At 51.3% G+C, this 27,859-nt stretch overlaps 7 protein-coding genes and 1 pseudogene across 8 annotated transcripts, besides 1 other annotated feature; 6 read left to right on the forward strand and 2 right to left on the reverse strand.

Annotated features, from left to right (window-relative positions):
* Positions 1-838: 838 nt before the first annotated feature.
* NCS57_00354200 (uncharacterized protein) lies at positions 839-4,447 on the forward strand (the record flags this gene model as incomplete). Its single annotated transcript, XM_053053533.1, has 3 exons — positions 839-939; positions 987-1,375; positions 1,425-4,447. 3 exons carry the CDS (start codon positions 839-841, stop codon positions 4,445-4,447), a joined length of 3,513 nt encoding a protein of 1,170 aa, XP_052915693.1.
* Positions 4,448-7,394: 2,947 nt separating this feature from the next.
* NCS57_00354300 (NACHT domain-containing protein) lies at positions 7,395-10,303 on the forward strand (the record flags this gene model as incomplete). The annotated part of the gene is made up of 2 exons (XM_053053534.1): positions 7,395-7,843; positions 7,891-10,303. The coding sequence occupies 2 exons, from the start codon at positions 7,395-7,397 to the stop codon at positions 10,301-10,303; spliced, it is 2,862 nt and encodes a 953-aa protein (XP_052915694.1).
* A 1,432-nt stretch (positions 10,304-11,735) lies between these two features.
* On the forward strand, positions 11,736-15,494 carry NCS57_00354400 (G domain-containing protein; the record flags this gene model as incomplete). The annotated part of the gene is made up of 1 exon (XM_053053535.1): positions 11,736-15,494. The coding sequence occupies one exon, from the start codon at positions 11,736-11,738 to the stop codon at positions 15,492-15,494; it is 3,759 nt and encodes a 1,252-aa protein (XP_052915695.1).
* A 578-nt stretch (positions 15,495-16,072) lies between these two features.
* On the reverse strand, positions 16,073-17,451 carry NCS57_00354500 (uncharacterized protein; the record flags this gene model as incomplete). Its single annotated transcript, XM_053053536.1, has 2 exons — positions 16,073-17,210; positions 17,261-17,451. 2 exons carry the CDS (start codon positions 17,449-17,451, stop codon positions 16,073-16,075), a joined length of 1,329 nt encoding a protein of 442 aa, XP_052915696.1.
* A 1,942-nt stretch (positions 17,452-19,393) lies between these two features.
* Positions 19,394-21,410, forward strand: NCS57_00354600 (Multifunctional fusion protein; the record flags this gene model as incomplete). Its single annotated transcript, XM_053053537.1, has 7 exons — positions 19,394-19,462; positions 19,547-19,654; positions 19,716-19,994; positions 20,049-20,134; positions 20,197-20,564; positions 20,614-21,181; positions 21,236-21,410. 7 exons carry the CDS (start codon positions 19,394-19,396, stop codon positions 21,408-21,410), a joined length of 1,653 nt encoding a protein of 550 aa, XP_052915697.1.
* Positions 21,411-22,420: 1,010 nt separating this feature from the next.
* NCS57_00354700 lies at positions 22,421-23,534 on the forward strand (annotated as a pseudogene). Its single transcript has 3 exons — positions 22,421-22,547; positions 22,616-23,005; positions 23,056-23,534.
* Positions 22,421-23,534: a sequence feature.
* A 578-nt stretch (positions 23,535-24,112) lies between these two features.
* NCS57_00354800 (uncharacterized protein) lies at positions 24,113-25,468 on the forward strand (the record flags this gene model as incomplete). Its single annotated transcript, XM_053053538.1, has 1 exon — positions 24,113-25,468. The coding sequence occupies one exon, from the start codon at positions 24,113-24,115 to the stop codon at positions 25,466-25,468; it is 1,356 nt and encodes a 451-aa protein (XP_052915698.1).
* A 70-nt stretch (positions 25,469-25,538) lies between these two features.
* Positions 25,539-26,276, reverse strand: NCS57_00354900 (uncharacterized protein; the record flags this gene model as incomplete). Its single annotated transcript, XM_053053539.1, has 1 exon — positions 25,539-26,276. The coding sequence occupies one exon, from the start codon at positions 26,274-26,276 to the stop codon at positions 25,539-25,541; it is 738 nt and encodes a 245-aa protein (XP_052915699.1).
* Positions 26,277-27,859: the final 1,583 nt, after the last annotated feature.

The raw sequence follows: 27,859 nt of genomic DNA on the forward strand, positions 1-27,859 counted from the left end.
TTGTCAACACATCATAGGATCATGTCCCAATGCTAACACAGTGGCTGTGGAAGGAGCAACGTGCCACAACATAGAACGTTGGGAAGCCATATGCACACCAAGCAATGGGCTACTGCGCCAATTCAGCCCGTGTTGCTGACAGCGAGTGGCGTCCTCAGAGCGATAACACATATTGACACCCCTCCTTCGTTCCTTAGACAGGGGTACAAAGGCCAAATGTGCCTCGTGGGTATATGACTGGTTGCGTTGGGCGGAAGACGTGGTTTCGGTGCGACGCCTTTGATGGATCTGTGGCAAACCCACTATTATTCCCAAACTATGCGATATGTCAAAGTCAGGCTGTATTGACCTCTCTTGTTCCGCGCTGCGACAGTCACTTCCACTTCACGCAGAGCCTGATGGCGTCGTGATTCTGCCCCGGTGCTGCAAGACCCCCCTGTCAGTCGCTCAGCCGCAACGCCTCAACGCCCATGTCGGCGAATTTGCAACGAATTGCGAGCAAGACACATTGGTTTATAATCACTCTCCAGGCTGGGTGGACACGTAATGCCCAGTCACTGAAGGGGGGGTTGAAAACTTTTCGTAAAAAAATATGATAGGTCTACCAGGCTGTAAGGACGCAAGCCATTGAGCTCAACAAAAACCAATCCACACTGCACCATAATATGACGTTCTCGTCGCCCATACTTTCCAGGTGTTCTTAAATTCTCCCTTGAATATCACAAAAAGGAGGGCCGTGGAGCAACCAACGACTGTTGGTCGCTGCTGGCTTGCCGATTAAACCATCGAACTATCAAAATTCACCCAAGCTTATTCACTGACAACATACACTATCAAAATGTTCCTCAGTGGGCTATTCATTCTGGCAGCATGCGCGCCCTGCGTCGCAGCTGATGCCGGTGATGATTTCTCCAACAACCTCTTTTCAGACCTAGCGCCGTACGTGAACTCGTCCATCTGATCCAATAGCACACTGACGGAATAAGGCTGCTGGCGCTCTTCGGTGAACGAGTCACCATGCAATTCATGAGCCAGTCCATGGGCTGGGCTGATAACATCATCCTCGCTATGGCTCCGTTGGGCATCATCACCATCATTGTTAGCGCCATCCGTGTGGGTGGTCCTTCGTGGTTGAAGGCGCTCGTCGGGCGGGCCAGGGAGAACGTTGCTGTTGCTGAAGCAGAACTAATGTCTTCTACTTCGAACGAAGTGTGCGAGTTATGGAATGGCCATGATGTGGTGAGGTGCATGGGATCGGCTCCTATCTCAGAGTTCATCTGCCTAGCACCTCGAGGCGAAGGAGGCAGTAATGCAAGCGAAGTCAAGGTGCTCAGCTTGGATGACGCCCTTGACAAAGGATATCTCAAAAAGAGTGGTAAGTAAATTCGGCGGGTTATTCGGGGAATTCGCTCACTATATATCAGGGGACGGGGTCTTTGAAGCCTTGCGTCAGACGCATCGTCCAGCAATCAACCATGAAGACTCAAATCTCGAGGGAGGCGACTCAAATCACTCATCGTCCGAAATCATCATCATCCATAATCAACGCGACGCAGCACCTAATATCTCACTCAACTGCCACAATGAAATCTGGAGAGGAGAATTGTACTTGGCAGCCGCCTTTGCAATGTGTCTACAATCTGCCGTTCTGCTGTACTCTGGTTTTGTCGCATATCGCCTCAACTTTCTCAAGGAAGGTTCTTCCATTGCGAGATATGCCTTTCCCTGTACCGCTGTCGGGATGCTGGTATTGGTATCAGGTTTACTGATATGCTCACATGTTGTCGAGAGTAGCACCGAAGAGGACAGATACCGCCCAATGCAGGGAAGGGCAGCGCGACTGGTATGGCTGCAGCAACCCAAGACGGTCAGTGACCAGATTTTCGACTCGCATGCCATATTTCCAAGGCATGAGCGGTCTGAAATCACGACGTCAAGTCGAAAGGTCAAGGTGAAACTGAAGTCGAGTCGAGCAACCCATGGCTCCATCAACCAAGAAAGAGAGAGTAATGCACGCGAAAAAGACCATGACCTAGGTACAGTTTTGGAGACAAAGGCACTTTTCGGCGCAATTGCTAGTCTTTGTGGGTTCATCGTACAATTCGTCGGTCTGCGTGGGATGCACTGGTCAGTGTCTGTTGCTCAACTCGGCGCAATTCTCATCATGACGGCCGTGAGAGCTCTAATCCGCCGTGGCCTTGCGCAGCCTCCAGATGATAGGCTTCTTGCAGCTGGATTCGAGCTCGAGTGGCTTTCCTTGACATTATTGGACTCGGAAATGGCCTGGTGGCCATTCTCCGGATTTGATGTGTTGCAAGAGAAAATCCTCATGGGCTGGTGGCCAACGACAGGTGGAAGTCGATACATGTACTCACCTTTGCGAGAGATGACGGTCCAGAAGAGTCCCGAGTCCAAGGCCCATCGAGCGATGATAGTCCGGAAAGATCTTGGCAATTTGGCCTGCTGGCCCGCAGTTGCGGCAGTGGAAGCTGCGGCTCTTGCACGAGCAATCAAGATCACAATGGACACCCTGCTTGGCTCTTCCAGAACCAATGAATGGATATGGCCCATGCGAACACACTATCCTGAAACGGATAGTGAGTCAACGGTGCATTTCAGGTTGCGGTGCGGAGACACAGGAAGCTTGGCATCAATGACCAGCGAGCTTGAAGCTGCACTTTCGTTGTGGCTCTTCTCTGTCAACTACTACGAGATGAAGCAAGAATCAAGCACGAGGCACAGCCAAACGCCGGTAATGTCTCGTCGAGCCAAGATGCCTCTGAAAAACTCTAGCCTCCGACTCTTGGGGGAACATAGGAGGGGTCTGCATCGAGATCTCGGCTGGTGGATGCCCGATGATGCAACGAGGATCCTCAAGGTTCAAAAATGTGATCGATCTAAAGAAACTGTAACCGAAGACACCCAGAGACTACTTGATGTGCAAGATCACCGAATCGTTGGGTGCGGTTCCCTGCCACGTGTCGGACTGCTATCTTTCAACACCCGCTTTCAGAGCTCACCACTACCGAAATCTCATGCAGATGTCCTTCCGGATGAGCCGATTTTCACCCTTCCCGATTCCTGCCTAGCTGTGGAGTCTTTTGTTCCTCTCCAGCTACTCTACGCCCAAGACATGTTTGCATCTTTCATGCGGTCTTTGGCCAAAGCAATGCAAAGTCCTATTCCCGACGGGTCTGATATTTTTTACGACAGCCAGAGCAGCAGCATGAATTGGGACTCATTTAAGCTACGTAACGACAGGCTGACAAGGCTTATCCAGGAGATTTCAAACACTGGGCTTGGCAGTGTAGATGAGATCTCCGTCAGCCTGATACCGGCTCTGAGCGCCGAGCACAAGCTTCCAGACCCCAGCGCCATCGTCGAACTGGCCCACAAGCATGCTAAGCGTTACCACGTGCAGCAAGAGTGGGAAAAGGCATGTAAACCATACCTCTGGTTATCTGATATCTCACGAAGCTTCCCCAAAGATAGTGTATTCAGTGTGAGAAGCATCGCTGTCTTGCTAGAATGCGTAAGGATCATGACGCAGGCACTTGAGATGAGGTGCCACATGGATGACGATGAAGTGTCCAACCCTTTGGACAAGGCGAAAAACAACATTGAATTCCAGATCAAACTATGGCTCGAATCTAACGACAGTCTCACCGGCCGGACCATTTTGTCACATCTCATGACACTATACAACGAGCAAGGGCGGAAATGGATATGGGACTCCTGGGAGACTAGTCAAGATCCCACAACGATACCAAACACAACCACAGATTACCCTCATACATTCGGGTTTGGTCGGTTGCATCGGTTATGTCAGGAAGGCCGACGATTGACCAACGAAAGAGTAATGGCAGCGCTGAATCCAGGGCAGAGCGTTAAACAGCCGGACGTATTGAACTGGACGCCACTCCACTACATCGCAGTCAATGGAAGTGCTGGATCTGTCGAGCTGCTGCTTGAGCTGGACGCTGATGTCAATTGCCGAGATCTTGTGGACTGGACACCGTTACACTATGCTTGTCAGCGTGGAAACAGGTCGACGATGCGCAGTCTTCTTCGGGCTGGTGCAGATGTGCACCTCCGTGGCATAGACGGAGTGAGCTCTTTGCAGTGTGCGGCCATGGGTGGTCACGCCGATGTAGCCGAGTTTCTCATCAAGGCTGGAGCAGCTCTTGATGTTCTGGATAACGCTGGGAACACATGGCTGCATTGGGCCGCATACAATGGGCACGACAAGTTTATTGAAGACATGAAACCCAGTTTGCAGGCCCTCGAAACGAACGGAACCAAGATCAACGTGGAGAATCACACAAAAAAGAAACCCCTAGATCTTGCATTCGAACGTGGACATGAAGCTGTCATACAGCTGCTCAAGGATATGGATCGACAGGCGCGGGTGGGGGGAGAAGGATGCTCTGCCGGAGGTAGTGATTAGAAATGGATTGCGATTATCCTATAGTACATTGTCTAGACATAAGAGACATTAGATCTATGGGTCACGGGAATCATGATGCACTACTACGTGGTGCTTTTGTTAATAGAAGTGGAATTGTTTATTTCTTAACTGAAGAAGGAAGTAAGTCTAAGCATACCTAGTAAAGGGTAAACTATGAGTAGCTCTGAAAGGGGAACGTACGAGGGACATTGTTTTTTTCTGTCCGCGAGTTCTCACGAGAGGTAGATGATCCCCTAATTGAAACTCGCCAAGTGCGTCTGATGATGAGAACGAAGTCCACGACCCTTTGCTCAAAAAAAAGAGGAAGATTGAAAACATCATCGAACAATGGCTGGGGCCCGATGGTGATTCCATGGCCCGGGATATCCTATCGTGGTTGAAGACATTACACAAAGAACAATGTCGCCGGTGGAGATTTGAGCCCGAGCAATTGCCCTATGCTCAGCTAGACGCAGCCTCTGGATACCCCCAGGCATTCGAGTTCGACGAGCTTCACCGGCTTAATACTATACCAGACCGGTTCCTGGACAGAGAGATCAAGGCAGCTATGGGACGAGGACAGGGGGCCAATCATCCAGACGTCTTCAACTGAACGCCACTTCACCAGGCTGCAGCAAGAGGCAACGCCAGTGCTTCCACGCAACTCCTTCAGTACAAGGCAGATGTGAATGCTCAAGACCTTGCCGGCATGACACCTTTATACTACGCCTGCCTGCAATGCAGACCCTCGTTGCTCGACCTATTGGTTCAAGCCGGGGCAGACGTTCAGATCTGTGGCTTGGATGGAGTGACACCGCTGCATTTTGCAGCTATGCACAACTGGGTCAGTGGAGTCGAGTGCTTGTGAAATGCTAGAACATTCCCAGACGCCTAAGATCACACCGGCAATGCACCACTGCATCAAGCTGCATCTCGCGCGCACGTTGAGTGTGTTGTGGTGTTGGCAAGAAAAGCGAACGTGAACCTGAAAAACAAGAATCGAGAAACCGCCTTGCACTTGGCCTCTGCACACGGACATGACACTGCCGTGAAGGCCCTTATTGCCCGGGACAGCAATGTTCACGCCAAGGATCACCTCGGACAGACACCACTTCATATGGCCGTCATGCATGGACATGAGGCTGTTGTCAGGGCCCCCGTCGGGAAGAAAGCCAAGATGAGTGCCAAAGACAAGTCAGGCCATACCCCCGTGGATCTCGCCGAGGCACGCGGTCATGAAGCGGTGGTGGGGTAATTTTCTGAACGAAAGTCTCGCGGCACACCCAATAGTTCTCCCAAAGAGAGGCATAGCGTCGCAGTCAAGTCGCTTCGAGACATGGGAGTGAATATCAACGCTTCCTTGGAAGATAGCATACGCAAGGCGATGCTAGAGACCGCACAAGCTGGCAGTGCGGAGAGGATGAAATTGTCCTTGGGAGACGATACCAACGTTTACTTTTCAGGCGGATGTGAGACCAACACTTTTATCCAGAGTGTTCTATATGCAAAAGTGACCGAGATGACGCCAAAAAGACCGCGAAAGTGGCGCCCCCCGCATTGAAGATGGTAGCGATGGTGGCAACGATGATAGTGAAGACGACAATGATGACGATAGTAAAGACAATAGCAAGAATCACAGCGAATACAACTATCGAAGAAAGCATCGAAGGAAGATTCGAAGTACACATCAAAGAAGATAGCGGAGACGATAGTAAAGATAGCTGATGACTTGTTCGGGATCCGTTGACGAAGGATGAAACTACATTGGGCAAATTTGAGTCAGTTTCACTTTTTCTGGTATTACCCATTCGCCATGTTTATCTTCATGTATTTCAATCAAAGTCTGGACCTGTATTACGCGTATCAATAAGACTCTTTATTTGTCACTCCCCGTTGAATCCAGAGAGTAGGCGTAGCTTGGTTCAATTCACGGCGGGGGGGGGAGATTCAACCGCCCGTGTTGCACCTGGGCGTTTGGTGTTTTGCGCCTGGATGAGCTACCCGGTACTCGCTTGGCTGCCAACAAGGACGTTTTGAAAGTTTTTATTATTGTTACTTTCAATGATGAGTCCGAAAGAGGTCATTAGCCGCAATAGCATGAGATACGGTCATCGCTACACGATGGCATTGTGTGAAACAAAGCGTGTTTCACAATAGCAAGCGTTGAAATTGGGGTTGAAAGAACATCGTTCTGCTAAGAAAAGTCGGAATGTTTATCTCATGTCTAAGGTCAGCCAATCGGATCTAAGCAGAGGAATGGACCCGCAGCGATTAGATACGCACGGGTCATTACATCTCGCTTTGGCCCACACATTGAAACGTAAAACACTGCAACTTGCGATGGGTATATATCTCTCAAATTGAGACATGCGCCAACATCCCCCACTACACCAAGTGCATCAACACTTGGCAATCTTCCGTAGTATAGTGGTCAGTATGCAAGCTTGTCACGCTTGAGACCCGGGTTCAATTCCCGGCGGGAGAGATATCCAGCCACCTGTGTTACACAGGATTCACTTTTTGGTGTTTTGCCACCTACCTCAGAGTCGCTCTGCCGCCAACAAGAACGTTGCGAACATTTTCAAGTCTTGGGTTAATAGATCTTACCTATTTCTTTACAGGAGCCATTGGTGAGACCTCCCTAGTGTGGAATCTGGTGTGCTTTAGACCCCCTAGCATCCCAGCCTAGTACGATCTTGGTTTCATTATGGGACAACGTCCACTTCATTCTCAGCACAGCAACCAGAGCCATTGTGCTCAAGCCATGAATTCAGCCTTCAAATATGCCTTTCTCTACGTTGAAGGGGCTGAGCTGCACAACCCCTGTTCATGTGGCGGGCTTGGCTCATCAGCCTCACCAGGCTGCGCTTTTAATCCTCTACTGTTTACCGCCCAACGGCTGAATCATGCCACTCTTCCCATTGTTTTATCCTAATTTTAGTCCATCATGGATCCCATAACCGCCCTTCAGACGGCATCCGCCATCATCGGCATCGTCGACTTTGGCACTCGCCTCCTCTCCAGCACCTACGAAATCTACCAGTCGGCGTCTGGTCACACTGCGCGCGAAGTGGGGTTGTCAACCCTGTCGGAAGAGCTGAGCGGCCTCGGGAAGCAACTTCAAGATCGCCTTCCAGCAACGTCCAGTGCAGCCTCTGCCTCGGACAGGACTCTGCAGAACCTCTCGGCGCGATGTGTCCAAGCCAGCAACAAGCTACATTCGGCCATTCACGATTTGCAGGCAAATCGGTCTGGAAATGGCAGAATCAGTATAGCCGCCAATAGTTTCGCATCTGCCCTCAAGGCAGTGTGGAATAAGGGCGAGATTGAGTCTTTGAGGGAAGAATTGATAGAACTTCGTTCGCAAATTACCTTCGCAGCCATTATTTCCGTCTTGTAAGACTTTCACACACAATTCGAGCATCTACCTAATACAATCATAGGTCGGAATCAAAACAAGATGGCCAGAGACACATTGAGTTGAAGGACCGACTAGATCATATCACCAACCAGCTCGACGGCCGCGACGACAACGCTCACCAGTTCGCCAGGGAGCTCGCACAGATAACAGCACTGGGCAACTCAAGCGACTTCATCCCTAGGCACACCGATCTCGTTGAAATCCTCTGGGGGATAGACTGGAAGTCATGGGCAGCCCATTACGAGGGAAACCTGTTCATGGACTTCCACTCAGCCCCTCATACCCACGCCGCTGGCCTCCCCATACCGATAAAGATCTTGAGAAGTCTCTCGTTTCGGGAGCTCAACTCCAGAAAAGAGGCCATTCCTGAAGCATATGCCAGCACCTGCAGCTGGATCTTTCGGGATTCAGAGACGGACGAGAATGGCGAGCAGCTGGAGTGGCCAAGCTTCCCAACGTGGCTGGAGCAAAGGGATCAAGAAATCTACTGGATCACTGGAAAGCCCGGTTCCGGCAAATCCACGCTGATGAAGTACATCATTGAGAATCCAGAGCTGCAATCTCACCTTCAGGAATACGCGGAAGATCTCCCCTGTTTGAAGGCCAGCTTCTTCTTCTGGAACCCAGGTTCAGAGATGGAAACGTCACGAGAAGGCCTCCTTCGGACACTTCTTCACCAGTGCTTGCAAGGCAGACCAGACCTCATCCCTGCTGTGGCACCTCGTCGATGGGCACTATACAATTTACTGGGAGGCGAAACCATTCCTCCAAGGTGGACCTGGAAGGAGTTGAAGGAGTCATTTGATATTCTATGCTCATTCCACGGACAAGAATTTCGATTAGCCTTCTTCATCGACGGCCTCGATGAGTTCAAAGAGTGTGAAGCATCTCCCGGTCTCCTAATCAGCTGGATACGTCATACGGCAACACAATATGGCATCAAGATATGCGTCTCAAGTCGCCCCTGGAACGTATTTGCGGATGCATTCGGGAGAGAACCCTCTTTAACAATGCAGAATCTCTCGAAGAGGGACATTGAGCGATTTGTCCGCACAGAGTTCGACAAAAGCATTGCGTTCCAAGAGGTTAAGGAAGTCTTTCAAGATGACGCAACGTCGATAATCAAGGAGATCATCGAAAAGGCTCAGGGCGTGTTCCTCTGGGTCAACCTCGTAGTTCGCAATCTCCTCTTAACCCTGATTGACAATCCATCCTTAGCCGACCTGAAACGAAAGCTCGCCGAGATCCCCAGTGACATCGTCGGCCTGTACAATGCGATATGGCTATCCATCCCAGCCGAGAGACATTCTCGGTCGTCTAAGATCTTACAGATCTGCGGCGTTTCATTGGAACCCTGCAAGGCAGTCATGTGGCTTGCCACCGAGGACAACCCCAACCTGCAAGCCATCACCAATGCGGGAATCCACAACGTCATGAAGCGAGTTCTCGACGGCCACACGAGAGGCATATGCGAGCTGGTACAGGACAGAGTGCAATTCCTTCATCGGTCAGCGGCAGATTGGGTAAAAGACGGCCCAACGAGAGCCGAAATCTGCTCCAAAGCACCACCAGACTTTGAGCCAAGCCTCAACTTACTAGAAGCCCATATTCAGTACCAGACAGTGATGAAGGCACGCGGTCTTACAACAGCGTTCGGCCCACTTGAATTAGTCCGGATTCTGTTCGAATGCATAACCGGGCTCTACCACGCTGTCACCGCAGACAGGATAAGCCAGCTCAGCGTCCGGCTCATCCAAGCCACGGACGACGTTAATAAGCTAGGATACGACATAGCTGCCCAAGGCCGAAGTTTTCCTGAATGGGATTTGGCAGCCCGGTCAAAAGACTCAACACCGGAAGGATGGTCAACCAGGCATTGGCTCGCGCAGCAAACCGGGGGACATTCCGGGGCCGAAAACTGCTTCGTCGGATTCACAGCCAGCGCCGGCTTCGTCGACTACGTCAAAAGAAAAATAAAGGACGAGCCCTCCCTCCTCATCCCAAAGAAAGGCAGAATTTCCATCCTAGAGAACACCATATTCAGGCACGGCCTTGGTACACAACCCGTTTTCCCGTTTAATCCCGCCCCATCCAGGTCTTCCTACGGGACGGGCAGACTCGAGATCATCCGGTTCATCTTAGAGACGAGTCCGCACTGGTACAAGACGGCCCACGGCAAGCAGATGCTCGAGGCCGTAGCCGATCTAGAGTCGATGGGCAATGACCCAGAGGAAGCAAAGTGGTGTCAAGAGGTGCTTGAACTGCTGGAAGAATTTGAGTACAAGTCCCCCAAGTTTTGGAGGCGCAAACGGGATCAAGGGATCTTAGCTGGCCCAATCAACAAAGCCAGCCACAAAACGAGTAGACTCCTCAGGGAGTTCAAGAATGAACTGGGACAGTATTTTGGCAAAGTTAGAAGAGAGGCGGGAGGATGATCCTAGTCATAATGCCGACACAGTTACATTTTCCTTCCGCTCTTTTGTTTTTCTGTGCGTTGTCGAATTCCCTTTCCTTCCTCTCCCTGGTTGTATCTCCTATAGTCTCTTCATTGCAACTAGCCTCCCCCGAACTCCAAGAGTTTTGGCTGAGGCACCTGGACTTCTCAGCCAAAAGTCGACGAGTGATTGCCCCTTCTCATGAATGGATTTTGGCACTTGAGTCTGTGTGAGCCGCGTGGGGTTAAAGGTCACCCTTGAGGTGACCTCGACTGCATAAATGTGAAACCTTTCCAAGGATATTTCTTAGATGTCTTTGGACGGGTGGGCGGGTGGCTAATAGAACAATGGTGATCAACGTTTTTCGTGCATCATGAGGTGCGTTTGGGGGCGAAATACCATGCTTTCCGGCGCCTCCACCGCCACGCTCGCCTCGGCTAGACTTTGGCATAAATGTAACCAAGTTGGCCGTAACGTGGTGAATCTGTAGGTAATTGATAGTAACAAACCTTAGGCGCCGTCAAGGCCGAGGTGAAGGACAGCCGTGGTCCGACGCCGACATCATGGGCCGCCATCAAGCCTACACCGATAACGGTACAGCATCCACTTTATGTCTATTTCCTTCCCCCCACTATAGGGTCTCCTACATTTCCTGGATCATTTTACCCCTATACGCTCGTCATGTCCCAGACGCCCCGTTCAAGTAATTCAACCTCGTTACATTCCCAATGGCAACATATTGCCATGATTCCGCTGCTCAAAATTGAAACAGGCGTAGTTACCACATGAAGCCCGGATGTTTGCACTGCCACAGCGGATCCCCTTTTGGGACGAAAAATGATACGGAGGCTTCACAGCCCGGGGACTAAGCCCGTTTGGTAAGCTGCTTCCCGCCCGCATCGTTTCAGGTGTAGGAAGCTAGCAACCAACATGCATATTTGTGTAAGTTGAACCAACAACTCAAAGTTAATTAACACTATAGTTAGCAAACTGTAGGCCTGTTGGTGTTGGCCATCTGATGAAACTGCATCCTGTGGCTGTGTCTCAAAGTTTCAGCTCGCTTGCAAAATAGGAAGGCGGTATCCCCAAAGGAGGGTCGCGTAAGAGCCTGCCTTCACACCTTGGAGTTGGCACCTTCATATTAAGGTAAGTCGAGTTCATCTTGTTACCTGCAATCGCTTCACTCTCCTGCATTCCCTTCACCTACCCTCAATCTCATTGTTTGTCTTCAGTTTCACCATCTACCGCACTTGCATTGTATTTTGCTTGCTTTAGTTCTCTTCCTCTGTATTCACTCACATCTTTTATCTTCACTTGTGGCATCTGTGTTGATTCATCATCTGCATATCCTCATACTTGATCATCCACTTCTGCCTCCCCTCAAAGCAACTTCCGCATCTCCCCACCAGGAACTCTATATCTCATCGACAAAATGGCGTCTCCTATCCTCAAACGTCCGGCTCTCGGACAAGTTTCCGCCCTAGGGAGTCTCTACGATGCTCGCAGCGACACCTTCCTCCCATTGTCCCTATTCGATGAACCTCTTCCTCCCGATGCCGTGGAGATCACCCAGCACCAATCGCCCGAGGCCAAAGTGGTCAATGGGGACACCTTCGCGGAGAAGTTCGATGCATGTGGCATCGATGGCGAGCTGGCCGTCAGCGTCCTAGCTGGACTTGCCAAGGTTGAGGGTTCCGGCCTCTACTTGTCCGACAAGCGCGACACGAACCATGCTGTGCAGTCTTCTCTACACTACGATTTCATCACTGTAGAAGAGAAACTTAATCTTACTGCCACTGGCATCAAAGGATGCGTCGCACTCAACCGTTTGGACGCCGATGCCGCTACTCACATCGTCACTGGTATTCACTGGGGTGCCCGCTACGTGTTCACCGCTAAGCAACAACTTGATCCCTCCAAAGACAGAAGCCAGGTTTCTAGCAACCTAGAGGCACAGATGTCTTTGCTCAAGACAGCAGGACTGTCACGAGTCGAAGATGAGACCTATACCCATTCTGAAACCTCTGTCGAACTGAGCGTCTTCGGAGACGACCTCGCTAAAGTTCCCTTCCTGACCAACTTTGCCGACGCCCAGGATCTCATCGAGAACATGCCCGGCAATATCGCCAGAGCTGGTGACGGGAAGGGCCAGCCACTGGTTTACGCCCTAATGCCGCTCTCTCTGCTCGCCGTGCTTCGGATACTTGACATCAAGGCCAACTTCACCTACCATCAGCTGGGGGCTGACTGCGCCCAAAGATGTGTGCAGCTATTTGACGACATCCAGGACGCAATCCAACGACTCAGCGACTATTTTGCTCGACTACAGACTCATCAAGCCTGTGTTCCGCCTGAACATATTGACTTCATTGCACAACTTCTTGCCAGGAGTAAAACCTTGGAAGTCATCCCAGAGGCTGACTTCGCGAGCCTAGTCAAGGCAGCTCGAAGCGGCGAGGCGAGTGAGCAGCAACTTTGGAATCGGCTCACAGCATTCATTGGAGATGACTCGCCTCACAACATTCTGTCCTCCATGGCATACGAAGAGAAGATGGATTTCCAAGATCTTCTCATGCGCGAGGGAGCATACCTCGTCGGCTACGAGGGCCCGTCGGTATCCTCCTTGTTGCACGGGAATCAGTATGACGACGCGTTTGTCTTTTACTTCAACGAACATGTCCGTCATCATTCCGACGTATGGGAGGAGAATCTTGCAGCATTCCTAGACATTCTGAAAGATCAGTCTCACCACAAACTCGCTATCGCTGTCGATCAGGGCGCGGTTGACCATGACTCTCACGGCACTTCCCTGGAGAAGCCCTACATCTCGCACTTGCGAAGAGGACGAGTCATCAGTGAAGACCTTGTAGAGAAACGCAAGGTCTTGGCCGCCAACTGTGTGATGCGCGTTGCCGAAGACGCGCTAGATCCCTCCGTGAACGGCAAACCTCTCGACAGAAGAGCCGTCAAGATTCCCTGTCCACGCCACAGCTGCGACCAGAAGCTGCAATGCAACTGGATCTGTGGCTCTTGCCAGTCAGCAGTCGAGTACGGTGTTGTCGATGAATTGCTGTACTGCGACTGCGGAGCGAGTGTCTACCACAAGTGGGAGTTCCAGTGCAACGATCCAAAACACGGCTCACACTGGGAAAAGTATAGCCGTCCTGAGCTTCTTCGAAAACTCAAGGCGCTCGAGCCGTTCGAGGATCTCAACATCTTGATCCTGGGCGAGACAGGAGTTGGGAAATCGACATGGATCAACGCATTCATCAACTACCTCTCATACGAATCAATCGACGAGGCATTGAACGCTGAAGACCTGAAATGTGTCATTCCTTGTTCCTTTCAGACACAAACCGCCGTTGACGGCAGATTTGTCGAGACGGAAATCAAGCTTGGCTCTAGTGAGTCGGAAAAGGATGGTTCTGGAGGTCAATCAGCCACGCAGTCGACCGAGGTGTATACCGTCAATATCGGCAAGACGCGTGTCCGCCTTATCGATACGCCTGGAATTGGAGACACCCGTGGTGTTGATCAGGACAACTCCAACATGAACGACATCTTGACAGTCTTGCGGACTTACAACAACCTTCACGGAGTTCTCATACTCTTGAAGCCAAATGCCGCTCGATTGACCGTCATGTTCCGATTCTGCATCAAACAGCTATTGACACACCTGCATCGCAACGCGGCCAACAACATTGTGTTTGGATTCACAAACACCCGTGGCTCCAATTACAAGCCTGGCGACACCTTCAAGCCCTTGAATGCCCTCCTGTCCGAGTACAAGGACGTCAGCATGGGTTTATTCGAGAACAACGTTTACTGCTTCGACTCGGAAAGCTTTCGATACCTTGCCGCCAAAAAGAAGGGCATTGACATTGGCCACTTGGAAGACAACCGTCGCAGCTGGGAATACTCGGTCGGAGAGTGTGAGCGGCTCGTTAAGCACTGTCAAGGCATCACTCCCCATCAAGTGCGCAGCACCATTAACCTCAACGAAACTCGTAACACGATTCACCGACTGACAGAGCCTATGACATTCATTGCCGAGAAGATCAGAGCGAGCATCGATGTCAACAATGATGCTATCAAGGAGCTTCGGGACTTTGAACTCACGCGGCAACAACTTCAGCAGCGCCTCTTCGTCCAAAAGGAGACTCTAACTTCGGAAAAAGTGGACAAACCGCAAACAGTCTGTACGCACGACGATTGTGTCGAGATTCGCACCGACTTCGAAGGCAAAATGGAGACTGCCACAACCATCTACAAGACGGTTTGCCACGAAGGCTGCTACCTAAAGAGCGTCGATCGCAACAAAAAGGGTCACCCTGAATTGCAAAATTGCGCCGCGATGGGTCTAGCTGGCATGTGCAAATGTGGCCACTCTTGGATGGACCATATGCACATCTACTACAAGTATGTGCCGACGACTTATCAACACCGAGATGCGGCCACAGACAGAGATCTCATCAAGAACGCCGATAATATCCAGCTCAGAGAGGAAGCAATCCGGATGAAGAAGGAGGCCATTGAGGAGTTCAAGCTTGAGCACCGACAAGTCCAAGAAGCAGCTATCCAATTTGGCTTCTTCCTCAAGAGACACGCCATCACGCCCTACAACGACGCTACCATCGAGTACATCGACATGCTCATCGACCAGGAGAGACAGAAGATCAAGGTCGGGGGATCAAACCAACGTCGTGGCAAACTTGAGAAGGAGAAAGCTGAATATCTTCAAAGGGTGGAAGTACTGGAAAAGGCCATGAGGCAGGGCGACGAGTCCAAACTCCTGGATGATACGGGTGTGGCGCAGCTGGTCGAAAGCCTATACGGCCTACCTCATTTCGGAGACGACCTCCGAAACATTGTCAACATTCAGGAGAGGGCGGCTGAGTCTACATATCGAGAACGGTCCTGCAATGTGTCAGGAGGGGCGCACTTCCATCGTCGACGACAGAGAACCCAGACTCGGACTGGCGAACGACGCAATGAAAATCTTGGAGAGGGGCCGTCAGCTCCGGTGAAGATCATTTCGTCTTATGAACCGATCCCTGGATCGTTTCCTAGGGAACCCACTGGAGGCACTGTCAGAGCGAAGCCACGTGCCCGTTCTGTAGCACCGAATGAACCATCTCAGGGGCAGGGAATTTGGACAAAGTTCACAAAACTTGTCCGGGTCTTTTCATGATGATGCGGAAATTCCAGTCATTGCTGGCTTAGGCGTAGCTTACATGACATGGAAGATAGAGTTGTTATGGTTTGCAGGGTGGAAGTTGTCAAATTTCCGATTCACGGGTGGGCTGGAGTCATAGGAGCTGTTGATTTCTAGCTAGTACCCAGCAAGAGAGAAGAGGTTTTTTTTGTTTTTTTTCATACAGAATGAGGTAAGGACATTTTGTGGTTTGGAGTTGGCAGAGTTGGGGAGAGGTTGTTAGCTAGCAGGCACCTACAATATAATACCAAGGGTGATATAATCTGGCTCATAGTGCCACCGGCGGCGCATGTGTAGATCCCCAAGCGGCAACTTACCATGTCTAATATTTCACTCGGGGTTCGTCTCGGGTAACTAGTGTACTCTATGTTTCGTGTGGCTGCTGTTAGAGTAGGTGTCGGTTGTAAACGCCTGAATGGCATTAGGTGCAGTGTGTTTCACATCACCCAAGTTTTTTCTGTATCGATTACGAAGCAAATGCATAGGATAAACATGGTATCTTTAACGCGTAGGTGCTATTCTAGGGGTATATCAAAAAGGGTCCAAAGCTCCATCTATCTCAAAGACAACTCGCGCCAAATCATTCTCCTCCCAAGAAAAATCAGAGTAATAGAAAAGCCAGCCAGGAATGAGCCAACACCACACATCCAGACAGTCTCGCTGACAGCATTCGAACTCCAGTGTCTCGTCGCCGCACTGACGATATCATCGGCGTTCAGAAGATCAATCCCTTCCCGAGCGAGAATCTTCCAGACATAGTTGCGGTACGAGATTGGCCAGCCAGGTAGCTCCCAGTACCGCGACATAAGATTCAGCCGCTTTGCATTCTGGATCTGGCTTCGCACGGTTTTGAGTTGGGAGGCGCTGAAACCGAACATGAGGGTTCCGATAGCCCTCCACAAAGACACCGAGGCGGTGTAAAATTCGTTTTCTTGGACGTCCAAGCAATAAGTGTCGTTTCTCTCGCAATATCCAGGACGACTCAGCAAATCAAGAGATGCGTCGAGAAAGACGTCATGGTACTGGCGCCACCGTTCCGGGTCCGCACCGACGTTCACGTCACGGCGCTTGGCAATGTTTCCAGTACCGACTACAGTAATAGGGCCATACTGGAAAGTCTGATTCGTGACTGGTGAGAAAATCTTGTCGTGTCGGGACAAGTAGTTTCGCTCTCGGAGAGGCTGCAGCTGCTCGAGAACCAATGGCCAAGTCGTTACAGGATCGTCCTTGACATCGATGAACAGGATCAGTGTCCTATTCGGATAATTTGCAAAGACACCAGCAGGGTGCCTATTGGAGTCTGGAATGACTCGTGAGCGCTCAGCGTTTATCGAGTCCAGGATCTGCAAGAGAGGATCGATGTAAAGAGAGCGGAGCGTCCTCTTTGGTGTCAAGTCCCACCAGTGGTGTCCGACCAATAGCTCGTTTCCATCTTTGCTGCGCCAGACATCTGCTTCGACGCTCACGCATCCCACTGATAGAGCTGAAAACAAGGGACGAGGTCGCAAGTAGTCGTTATGCGAGTGGACCATGGCGGGTGAGACGTGGGGGGACAGTCGCTTAACCCATCGTGTGGCGCTCTCTGTCGAATTTTCGGTATCCTCGAAAGGATCGGCTAGTGAAAGACCAGAAGACTCGTAGGCGTGTACAAAGTAGCGCTCGATTCCAAACACCACGAGAGAAAAGGTCACGCTACGGAGGATGTCAGGTGTCGTGGAAGTGAGGAAGAAGGCTGAACTTACCCGACCAACCCCGTGACTATCACGACCGTCCACCCCAAATTCTTCCACACCTTTCTAACCCCAGAAACTCGGGACTTGCGCCTCGTTGGTTCAACCTCTGCCTGCCATGGTTCTGGGCTTGATGATCGAAGTGGCTGGTATTCTGTGTCGTTCTCGTGGCCTTTGCCACACAACATTTCGGCGACTTTCATGCTGATGTGCAGCGTGAACAGCAAAAGACAATACCACGAGGTTAAGGAAAAGAAAGAAAAAGCCGCAAGGAGAACAGAAAACGAGACAAGCGAAAATTCGAGATATAGCTTCCTTCATGTGCTATCTTGATCATGTGTGCGGTTGGTGTCGTTGAACTAGCGTTGGTGGTCGTATTAAAGCCGAGCTACAACGCACGTGGTTCCACTCACACGGTCGGGTTCGGACCAATCCTGGCTTTCCGCTCAAGCACGAAGGTCCAGAGCGGATTTATTGATGGTCGTGGGAGACGCCGGAGGGTTGCGCCAAGTCTGTGATCAATGATTGACCGCTCCTCGATGTTACGTCCCGGTAATTCCCTCGCCCAGGAAGACGTGCTTCATCTGCCGCGCCTGGCGATCATGTCCGTATCCCGTCTTCGGTTAGGCAGGGTTGCCGGATAAATGATACGTGATAAGATTCTATGTCACTGGGTGCTCGCCGTTCAACTGGACGAGACAGGCAAATCATGAAAGATGTGAGGCCTGAATGTGAAAACGCGCCATATAATAGATCGCCCACAGTCGTTAATAAAGTGTTTCGACATATTATTCAGTATTGTGCCTATCCCATGATCCAAGGAAAGTAGGCTAAGCGTTATTTGACTGGCCAACATATAACCATCTCGAGCAAGAGAATGCCATCTCGGAAATATACTCGACACGACTCGCTTGCAAGGAAAGAGATGCTTATTTACCAGTCAAAACCAAACTCCAACCCTCTTCCCCTTGTTTTCTACGTCGCGCACATTTAACACCGTGAATCTGTTGCCAAGTTGGAGACGGTTCCGCGCCACAACCTCCAGAGGCCATCGCGGTAATGGCTCTAGACGAGGAGCAAAAAGTCTCATCAGAAACACCACAGCGTCACCAACGACTCAAACATGATGACACAAGTGGAGAAGGATCTCATAGTGTGCCAGGGCCACGAGGGCTTATAGTCAATAATTTCGCAGAGCAGTGATGCACTCCGTGCTAGTAGGTTAAGAGACGCCAGCGAGTCAACAGCAACGCGGTAGTTCAGGCCGGCTGGAAGCTGAACTGCCCAGTGAGGATGGACGAACTGTATAAAGTGCTCAATAAACATGTCGTACGTGATGTGATAATATGTAAATGTGAGGAAAACCACATGGAGGCTCACTAGAAAAATAAAGGAGCCATTTCTACTCTAGGTATCACGATCAGTAATATCTAGTTCTGCAGCCTCCCTAGTTATTATTACCCAGTTAGACATCACCTGTCGTGAACCACGATAATACAATTCCAAATGTTGGCCGTCTGGGTTAGAAGGGGTCTTTGACAGCTGGCTGCTCTAACAAACGCGAAAAAAAAGTCGTCTATACAACGGCTGTCTTCTTACTATAGTTCTAGCTAAACGGTTGACTCCCTTAAGCCTTAAACTCCCTTCGCAACGTCAACTCTCCATCCAGGGATGATTAGTCCTTCAACCAGATCCCATGTTCTACTACCCTGCATCTTCCGACGCACACTCCAAGAAATTGAACGGCCCCACATGGCGCCGAATATGGTTGCGGACCTCCGGGGTCCGGACAAGGGCCCGAAGGGTCCAGGGAGAAGCACGGTCAACGAGCATATCGACCCTTTGTATCGCCAGGCCGGGCGCGGCGTTGTCCATGTCGGCTATCATTTCTTGAATCAGGAAACCATCTACGACAGGCGCGAGTGAAACAGAAAAGCCCACCCCGCGAAGATGGGACATCAAGAGCCGAATGTGGCAGAGAACCGATTCGCTGTGCCAACCCACTTATCTTCGCGCCGAACATTTCTAGCGCTTTATCAACTTGTGTAGAGACGTGTCGTCGGGATAAATATTAATCTTGCAAGATGCATCTTCTGAACTGCTAGCACCTGACATACTTTGTTCCCTCATTCTCCCTTTTTCACAATGGCTTTGTTAGGTAGCAGCTCCGTTTTGGGCGCCTTCGCTTTGCCCCCTCTGCGAAATGAGCCTATTGTAAGTGACATTTCGCGTCTAAGTGCTTTCCACAGGGCCCCTTGTCGCTCGCCCGGGTTGGGACATGCCGCTAACTCTCGCCAGATCGCTTATGGCCCAGGAACCCCTGAGCGGTCCTCACTCGTCGAGGAGATGGCCACGATGAAGAAAGAGATGCCATTCGAAGTCCACCCTAACGTGAACGGTAAAGATGTGAGATCCGGCCTTTTCACCTCTTTGCTGAAATGATGGAACAAAATCTAATCCAGGATAGGTTGTCGGTGTCGCAGAGCACACCCAGAAGAGCCCCTTCGAGCACAAGCTCGCCGTGGCAAAGTATTCCCACGCAACTCCCGAGCTCGTGGACAATGCCATTCAAGGAGCACTCGAGGCCAAGAAGACGTGGTCCAAAACGTCTCTGCACGATCGCGCTGCCATCTTCTACCGGGCTGTTGCTTTGCTCAGAGGACCATACCAGTATCGTATGATGGCAGCAACTATGCATGGGCAGGGCAAAAATGCCTACCAAGCCAGCATTGACTGTGCTGCCGAGGTATGCGGATTCTCTCGTGTGACTCGGGTTCTGGACTAACTTGCCACACAACAGTCCATTGACTTTCTCACAATGTTCCCATCCCTTGCGGAGAAGCTCTACCAAGCTCAGCCTCCGTTCAACGCCCCCGATGTGTGGAAGTACGTCATCAACCCCTATTCCATTGGCTTGTTGGAACTGTCAACTGACCAATCCGTCACAGTCGGAGCGAAGTCCGTCCTCTAGACGGCTTCGTTTATGCTGTCTCGCCGTTCAACTTCACCGCCCTGGCCGTCAACCTTGTCTTGGCTCCCCTCATCACGGGAAACGTTGTCATCTGGAAGCCCAGTCCCGGTGCTATCTACTCTAGTTGGCTGTTCAACCACATCATGATCGAGGCTGGCCTTCCAGCCGGCGTCCTCCAATTTCTGCCAGGTGATGCCGAGCAGGTGACGGCCCAGATCTTTCAAAGTCGCGACTTTAGCGGCCTCCATTTCACGGGCAGCACGACCGTGTTTCGACAGCTTGCAACCACTATCGGCTCCAAGATGAACTTTTGGAAGTCATACCCACGTATCGTGGGCGAGACAGGTGCGTTCAAACAAAAATGGGCATTGGCCAGCGTACTGACACTTGTCAGGTGGAAAGAACTTCCATCTCATCCACCCATCTGCGGATGTGAGGAATGCTGCACTCAAATCTATTCGTGCAGCTTTCGAGTACCAGGGACAGAAGTGCAGCGCCTTATCCCGCGTCTACTTGCCCGCATCGTTAGCCGAATCCTTCAAGGAGATCCTTGTCCGCGAAACCGAAGCTCTCACCATGGGCGACAAGTTTACAGACTTTATGGGACCTGTCATTAGCCAGTCTGCCTTTGATCGCGTCTCAAAGTACATCCAGGACGCCAAGAATACTTCACACATTAAGGTCCTTGCTGGGGGCACATACGATGACTCAACCGGCTACTACATTCGACCAACAGTGGTCGAGACGTCCGACCCCAAATCCCGCTTCATGACCGAGGAGATCTTTGGGCCTTTCCTGTGTCTGTATGTGTACGACGATACCGACTTTGGTCCTAAGATCTTTGAGCTCATCGACGAAACCACCGAATATGCACTCTCGGGTGCCGTCTTTGCCAAGGACCGTCAAGCTATCGTTGAAGCCACTGAAGGGCTTCAATTTGCGGCTGGTAACTTTTATGTCAAGTAAGTTTGCCACACCATATCTGCCCAGAGCATGCATACTAACTACCGAAATAGCGACCAGTGCACAGGCGCGATGCCAGGTCACCAGCCATTTGGTGGTTCCAGAGCCAGTGGCACCAACGACAAGGCCGGTTCTTTGGGTTTGTTGACGAGATTCGTGTCCTCCAGGACAATCAAAGAAGGCTTTGCCACCATTGATTCGGTGTTGTACCCATCAAATCAGGAGTAGCAATAGATAGTAATAAACCTGGTTTAAGGACAATTACAGAAGTCCAATTAAAGTCTATACGGAGAAGAGTAATACCAAGGTTTTCTGTGATAGGCTTTTTGTCTTTTGGGTATAATTACTGTTTCTGGAAGAACTCGTTGGTCATAATGGCAAAGAGCTTCCCGGACTGATTTCTAGAGAGAAGGCATAGGTTTGTACATATTAGTCTCTGAATACCATTTCTAACCCCTACGCCCTGCTTTCCCTTCCATGAGCAATACAAGGCCCTTATGTCTGGTCGATTCAAGGCACGCAAGTCTCTGCAAAACATAGCACCGTGATGACTTCATCCCAACTTCCTCCAGCTCATAATATCCGACCTGGTATCGGATCCCGAGATTCGTGATAATCTTGTCAACAATCTACCCGTTCGCTCATGTGGGCCTTGAGGCGAGCCATCATGACCCCGATCCCTCGCTCAGATTAGGCTCTAGATAATGCGCCTATCTTTCCCGATTTGGATGGATCCCGGCTCGGCGCGAACATGACCATGGATGATGGACTCTCGGCGCGAGGTCCATGAATTCGGCAATTCGGTCCGATGAACCAGCTCTAGGACTTGGAAAGTTTTCCCAACACCAAGATACTGCGGCGTATTATGTCCCGCGCCAAGGGTGCCACCCATTAAGGTAATATGCGGAGAGCTGGAGTTGGCTCTGCTGCTTATCACTCCCGCCATCACCTGTTCTTCGTGACATTTACCATCTGATTGTCTAGTTTCTCCAGTTCTCCAGCAAGGAAGAAAAGCAACAGGCAGGCCGAGCTACATTCATTACGAGATATGCGTACAGCGGCTCTCTTTGGAGTCTTTCTGCTCTGTGCTGTATTCGCATGCCGATGGCTCGCCTCCATCTTGACAGGCAGCAAACAGAAACGCAATACGCCAGCGGTTGTGAGAGATAAAGGCACGTTTTGTTTCAAAGTCTCTCTTTGCCATAAAACTGACTGCTAACCTGCATGTCTATCTAGTAACCAAGGCTGAGCCCTCGTTCATCGATGTGGCACGAATCAAGCCCATCAGGCCTGACTTTGATTGGCGTGCGCAAAAACAGCTTCCTTATCGACCTTGGAAAAATGGCCCCTATCATGTTACTATGGGTAAGGCAGCTGTCAGGTATTCAGTAACATCCATTGTTCTTGGCTAATCGTGGCTCGTTGCTGTCCAGGCTTGAAACAGACCGATGTCGAAAATTGGATCGAGCTGGATGAGACATATCTCGAAAAGTATCACTTGAAAAAGCGTTTGTATCAGGAAAACCGGGATGAAGTACTTGCTTATTTGCCTGGATGCGACGACGGGCTGTTCGAGGCATTGGAGCTGGTCAAGAATACGCTTGTTCGACGATATCCCACCATGTTCCGGCTGCAGAGCCCTCACGTCGTGGAGAACCTCGTGACCGGCGACGTCTGGGACCTAAGACCGGAGGCCTCGACATGGAAAACTCATCATCCTCTCGAGGTAATGGGCCTGCTCGCGACAGAGGACTTCTTCTTGCTCTACAACAATCCCAAGACTGGCCAGACGACATTGAGAGCGGGAGGAGTATGCTTTCCAGGTGCGAATCATATGTACCGTTCCCTTATACTTGACTAACGGACTGAATAGCGGGTTTTAAAATCGAGGAGCGAATTGGACTCAGCCTTTGGGAGATTCACGCGGGCAAAGTCCCCCAGTATGAGAGCAAGTTGGCCAAGTCTATGGATCGCTTCTTCGAGCGATTGAAGGTTGAATCGGCCGTGTCTCGCTTCAACTACGCGATTGACGACTCTTCAGACCTGTTCCACCGTCATCCGCACCACAATCTGACCCTGGAGCAATTGGAGAACCCTCCCAAGCTGGAGGACCTTCACCTCCGTGTTGAACGGCAGACCCTCCAGCGCCTTCCAAAGACCAGAGCTCTGCTATTCACCATTCGCACCTACGTCACGCCGATCATCGAGGTTACCAAGGATAGGGAGGTTGCTGCGGCACTAAAGACGAGTGTAGGGAGCTTCACCGAGGACGTGTCGAAATACAAGAACAAGGAGCTTTGGGATCGTACCTTGCAGAAGCATCTTGCAGAAGTTCTCGGTGAAGACAATTGAGATGAGAAGGTGAACTCGGATTTCGTGAAATAAGAATAGGAATAAGAGCTGGCGTGCAATTGGTGAACGAGGGAGCAAGGGGCAGGGAGGGATGGCTCTAGACATATGCGTTTATGCGACAGGCATGAAAACAAGTCGAATGAAAAAAGGCAGTAGATTGTCGATTTGCCACGAATGAAAAATGCCCAATGCTGCTATTGTCAAACCCTTTGGGTTCCCTGCGAAACCGCTTGTAAAGTATCGTGATCCTGCAGCTCACAAGACTTTGCTCGCTATGGGGGTTCTCTCCGCCCGCGTTGCCTGTCACTCACTGCTCTTGGGCCAGCCGAGCCCCAAGTTCGGCACCTTACGACCGGTTGCGTGACCTAGCGATAATGCAGCAATCTTCGGAGCGAGCGTGGGTCACTCGGCGACTGATTGTGGTGTGGGCCGCCTTTACGAGATGACATTCTCGCTATCTCGACCCCTCGATTTGCGGGCCCATTTAGTCAAGGATCGTGGATATAATAACCGGCAGTGCCAGTTAGTTAATCCTTGTCGGCCTATCAAACCGCTTGTCCGCCAACAGCCAGCCCAACATGTCATCGTCGCAGAACTCGGTGCTTCTCCACCGTTCTCTAGATAAGACGTACCCCACCGCCACAGGCGGCGAGGGTGTCTATCTTCTGACCTCGGATGGTCGCAAAGTTCTCGACGGTAGTAGTGGTGCCGCCGTCTCTTGCCTTGGACATGGGAATCAAGAGGTAATCCAGGCTATTTGCGATCAGGCCAAAAGACTGTCGTTTGCCCATACATCCTTCTTCACTTCAGACCCCGCTGAGGAGCTTGGCCGTCTCATATTGGAAAAGAGTGACAACCAGTTCAGCAAAGTCCTCTACCTCACCTCGGGCTCCGAAGCTGTCGAGTCTGCTCTCAAGTTGGCTCGCCAGTATCACGTCTACCACGGAGAGCCACAGCGCGTCAACTTCATCGGCAGAGTGCACTCGTACCACGGCAACACTCTTGGTGCCCTCGCAGCTGGCAACAACCCAGCAAGACGAGGACCATTCTCGCCTGTGCTAGCGTCCATATTCCACCATGTCAGCCGTTGCTTCTATGATGCCGATGGAAAGGGCCAGAGCGAGGAGGAGTACGAGAACAAACTCATCTTGGAATACGAGGACAAGTTCAAGCAGCTGGGCCCTACAACGGTGGCTGCCGTGATTGTCGAGCCGGTGGTGGGAGCAACGCTCGGATCGGTGCCCGCAACTGCCAACTATCTCCCGAAGCTGACACAGCTTTGCAAGAAATACGGAATCCTGACCATCTTCGATGAGGTTATGTGCGGAATGGGACGATGTGGGAGCTACCACGCATGGCAGAGCTTGGGAAACGTTGCCCCGGATCTTCAGACCGCTGGGAAAGGCTTGGGTGCTGGCTATCAACCGCTTTCGGCTGTCCTGCTAGGAGAGCGAGTGGCTTCTGTCTTTGAGAAGCACTCGAGAGGGCCAACTACCTTCCTGAGCGGACACACCTTTCAGGGCCACCCGATGGCATGTGCTGGCGCACTCACGGTGCAGACAATTCTATTCCGAGATGACTTGGTCTCCCAATGCAGAAAGCTGGGGGAAATCCTAGGCCAAGTTGTCAGCTCTGAACTCCCGGACGAGTGGAGGCAGCATGGGGGCAACCTGAGAGGGCTCGGACTCTTCCGGACAGTCGACTTTGGTAATATGAAGGAGCTCTACGGTGGTCCTCTGGCAGGTGAAGTCTCACGTCGGTCTTTCAACTTCGGTGCAGCAGTCTACCTCTGCTCGCCCGCCGTGGACGCGGTTCTGCTCTGCCCTCCATTTGTCGCCAGCGAAGAGGAAATACGAAGTCTGGGCCAGATACTGGTGCAAGCTGTTGGCAACGTTTTGCAAAGTCGCAAGGCGGCCTCTTTGAACAAGTCGTGAGATTGAAAGGATATAGAACCATACTAGGAGCTCAGCCAGCGTCCCATAGTACTACGTAGGAAATACAGTTTCATGTCAACATGATGTACATGTTCTTGTCACGCATGACCTGCCTCCAATCCACACCTCCCAGCTCTACCCCCAGCCCGTCAAGATTCCCCTGGGGCCCAAGCTGTCGATCCGCTCTTCTCCATATTTCCATCACCAGTGATGTAGACTGTTGAATGTTGCCAATGCCATGGCGCTTGGCGCGCTCAAGCCAGATCAAGGCGCGATGCCTCAAATCGGTATCAACCGCTTCCACAGCCGCAATGAATCCGGGCCACAGGGTGTTTGCTACGGCGATGTTGCGTGATAATGCGTCAATGTTCTCAAGATGATCTAGCGCCTTTGAAACCAAATATTGACCCGTTGGACGTGTCTTGGGCTCTGAGCTACTCCCCACGGCAGGGGTGATGTGCGCAGAGCCATCGCACAAGGCTCTACGGAAGAATATGGCGGCGCTATAATGGAACGCAAAGACGTGGTTGTCGGTGATCAGGTCGGCAATGTATCCCGGCATGCCTCCCTGAGAGTCGGTGTTAGGGAATGAGTGGCGGTCCTTGAGCAGTTCAGGAGCCTCCAGAGGATCGAAGAGCTCGTCTTCAAGCTCGAGGAGCGACGAGATCTTGTCGTTAGGCCAGGGCGCATCAGGGCCAAGCGTTGATTTCAACTTAGAAAACTCGATAATCTTGTTCAAGCACTGCAGAGTCCTGATGGAGACGCCAAAGGTGATGTCGAGCGTATAGTTTCCCACTGGAGCAGGCATTATGACCGACTGCAACCCTCGTGGCTGGAGATCCACGACTTCCAGTCGGCCCGACGTTGACGCAACGATATGCAGGCAGCGGAATATCTGCAGGAGAGTGAGGCATGCGGGATCTGATACCCACCAGCTCACTCCTCCAGTGATCTGGATAACGCGCTTGCACAGCTGGAGATGTTCATAGCCGTCTCCCTGGCTTGCTCCGCTGAATACCTGTGTTACACCGATGAATTAGAGACGGTTTAGTATCCAAAAAGGCTCTCTGACAAACCTCTGCTGTTGTCAAGGTCAAAGCCGCTGCCATCAAAGCCTGCCGTGCATTTTTATCTTCCCCCACCACGGCTGACGCATCTTCCGAGTCAAATATTGACCGCAGGAGCATGACTGCACGCTCGTTATATTCCCGGCCCTTTTTCGAGTCATGGACCCTGCTCGAGGGCACCAGGTAGGACCTATTGAAGGAAGCAACGGCCAAAATGGCGTAGAGGAGGATCTGTTGTGGCAAACTAGAAGGGCTCTTGACAGCTAGTGGGAGGTAAAGTTGAAGCCAAGGGTTGTGTGAGGGCGCTGAGGTGGGCATCATTAGCTGGCATACATGGGTACGATAATGATCCAGCAATTTGCGAGTTGCTTCAGATGTGACTTCTGCCTCAAATGACGAAGATGGTCCAAGTTCCACATCGGGGCTGGTTACTTCGTCTTGGCTCTGGCCAAGCCCGTCATCGTTGGAAGAATTGTTTGAGCCCTCGCTGCCCTCGCCCGGGCTATCCGAAGCGAAACGTAAAGGGTGAGGGTTGTTGAAGATATTTATATACTCCCCAAAGGACCCCCAGGAAGCAATCTCGGTGTCTATGGTACCGACGTCGGCAAACGAGCCTTGGAGTCTGTCCAACGGTGAGGGACTGGGCAAGCGTTCGAGACGGCTTAGCACTGAATCGGTCACATCTTGAGCACATACAAGGCTGCCGTCGGCGTGATTCATATCCCCGTAGCCATCGCAAAAGTAAAGACGGGACCTTTCGCAATTGCAGCATCTAGGACGACGTCCATCACACTGGGTAAGCATAGTCAGTCTTGGACCACAACGCCTGCATGCATAAATGTTGACTCACCTTTATCTTGCGTGTGCGACACGTGCCACAACCCTGTACAGTTGATGGTCAGGATTGCACAGCATGATTTGCAAGTATTCGACAGGTCTATTACCGAATATATCTTTCCTCCTCTCCTCCGCTTACGTGGTGGCTCCGGAGGCAGCGAATCAAAGAGTATACGATGCATGCTGACCTCCACATCATGTTGAGGATGGGCGACTTTGCCGACTTCCTTGTCTGCCGGAGCCGGAATTGCTTCTTGATCGATAGTGCTCGCAACGGAATCCATAGCTTAAGATGGCAGACTACATTACAGAGGAGAGTGACTGCCAAGGAGCTGGAGGACGGGAGAGAGGAAAGGCGGGGTAATCGTGACAGTTGATAAGGAGTCGGCTTGATGCCCTTGGGGCCGCGATAGCTCTGAGCTAGTTGTGGGGAGAACCACGTTCTGCCCAGGGCCCCTGGCTTCTGACGCACTTTACCCCAAGGGGC

The sequence above is a fragment of the Fusarium keratoplasticum genome, chromosome 3 (assembly GCF_025433545.1).
Source record: "Fusarium keratoplasticum isolate Fu6.1 chromosome 3, whole genome shotgun sequence".
Taxonomy (NCBI): domain Eukaryota; kingdom Fungi; phylum Ascomycota; class Sordariomycetes; order Hypocreales; family Nectriaceae; genus Fusarium; species Fusarium keratoplasticum.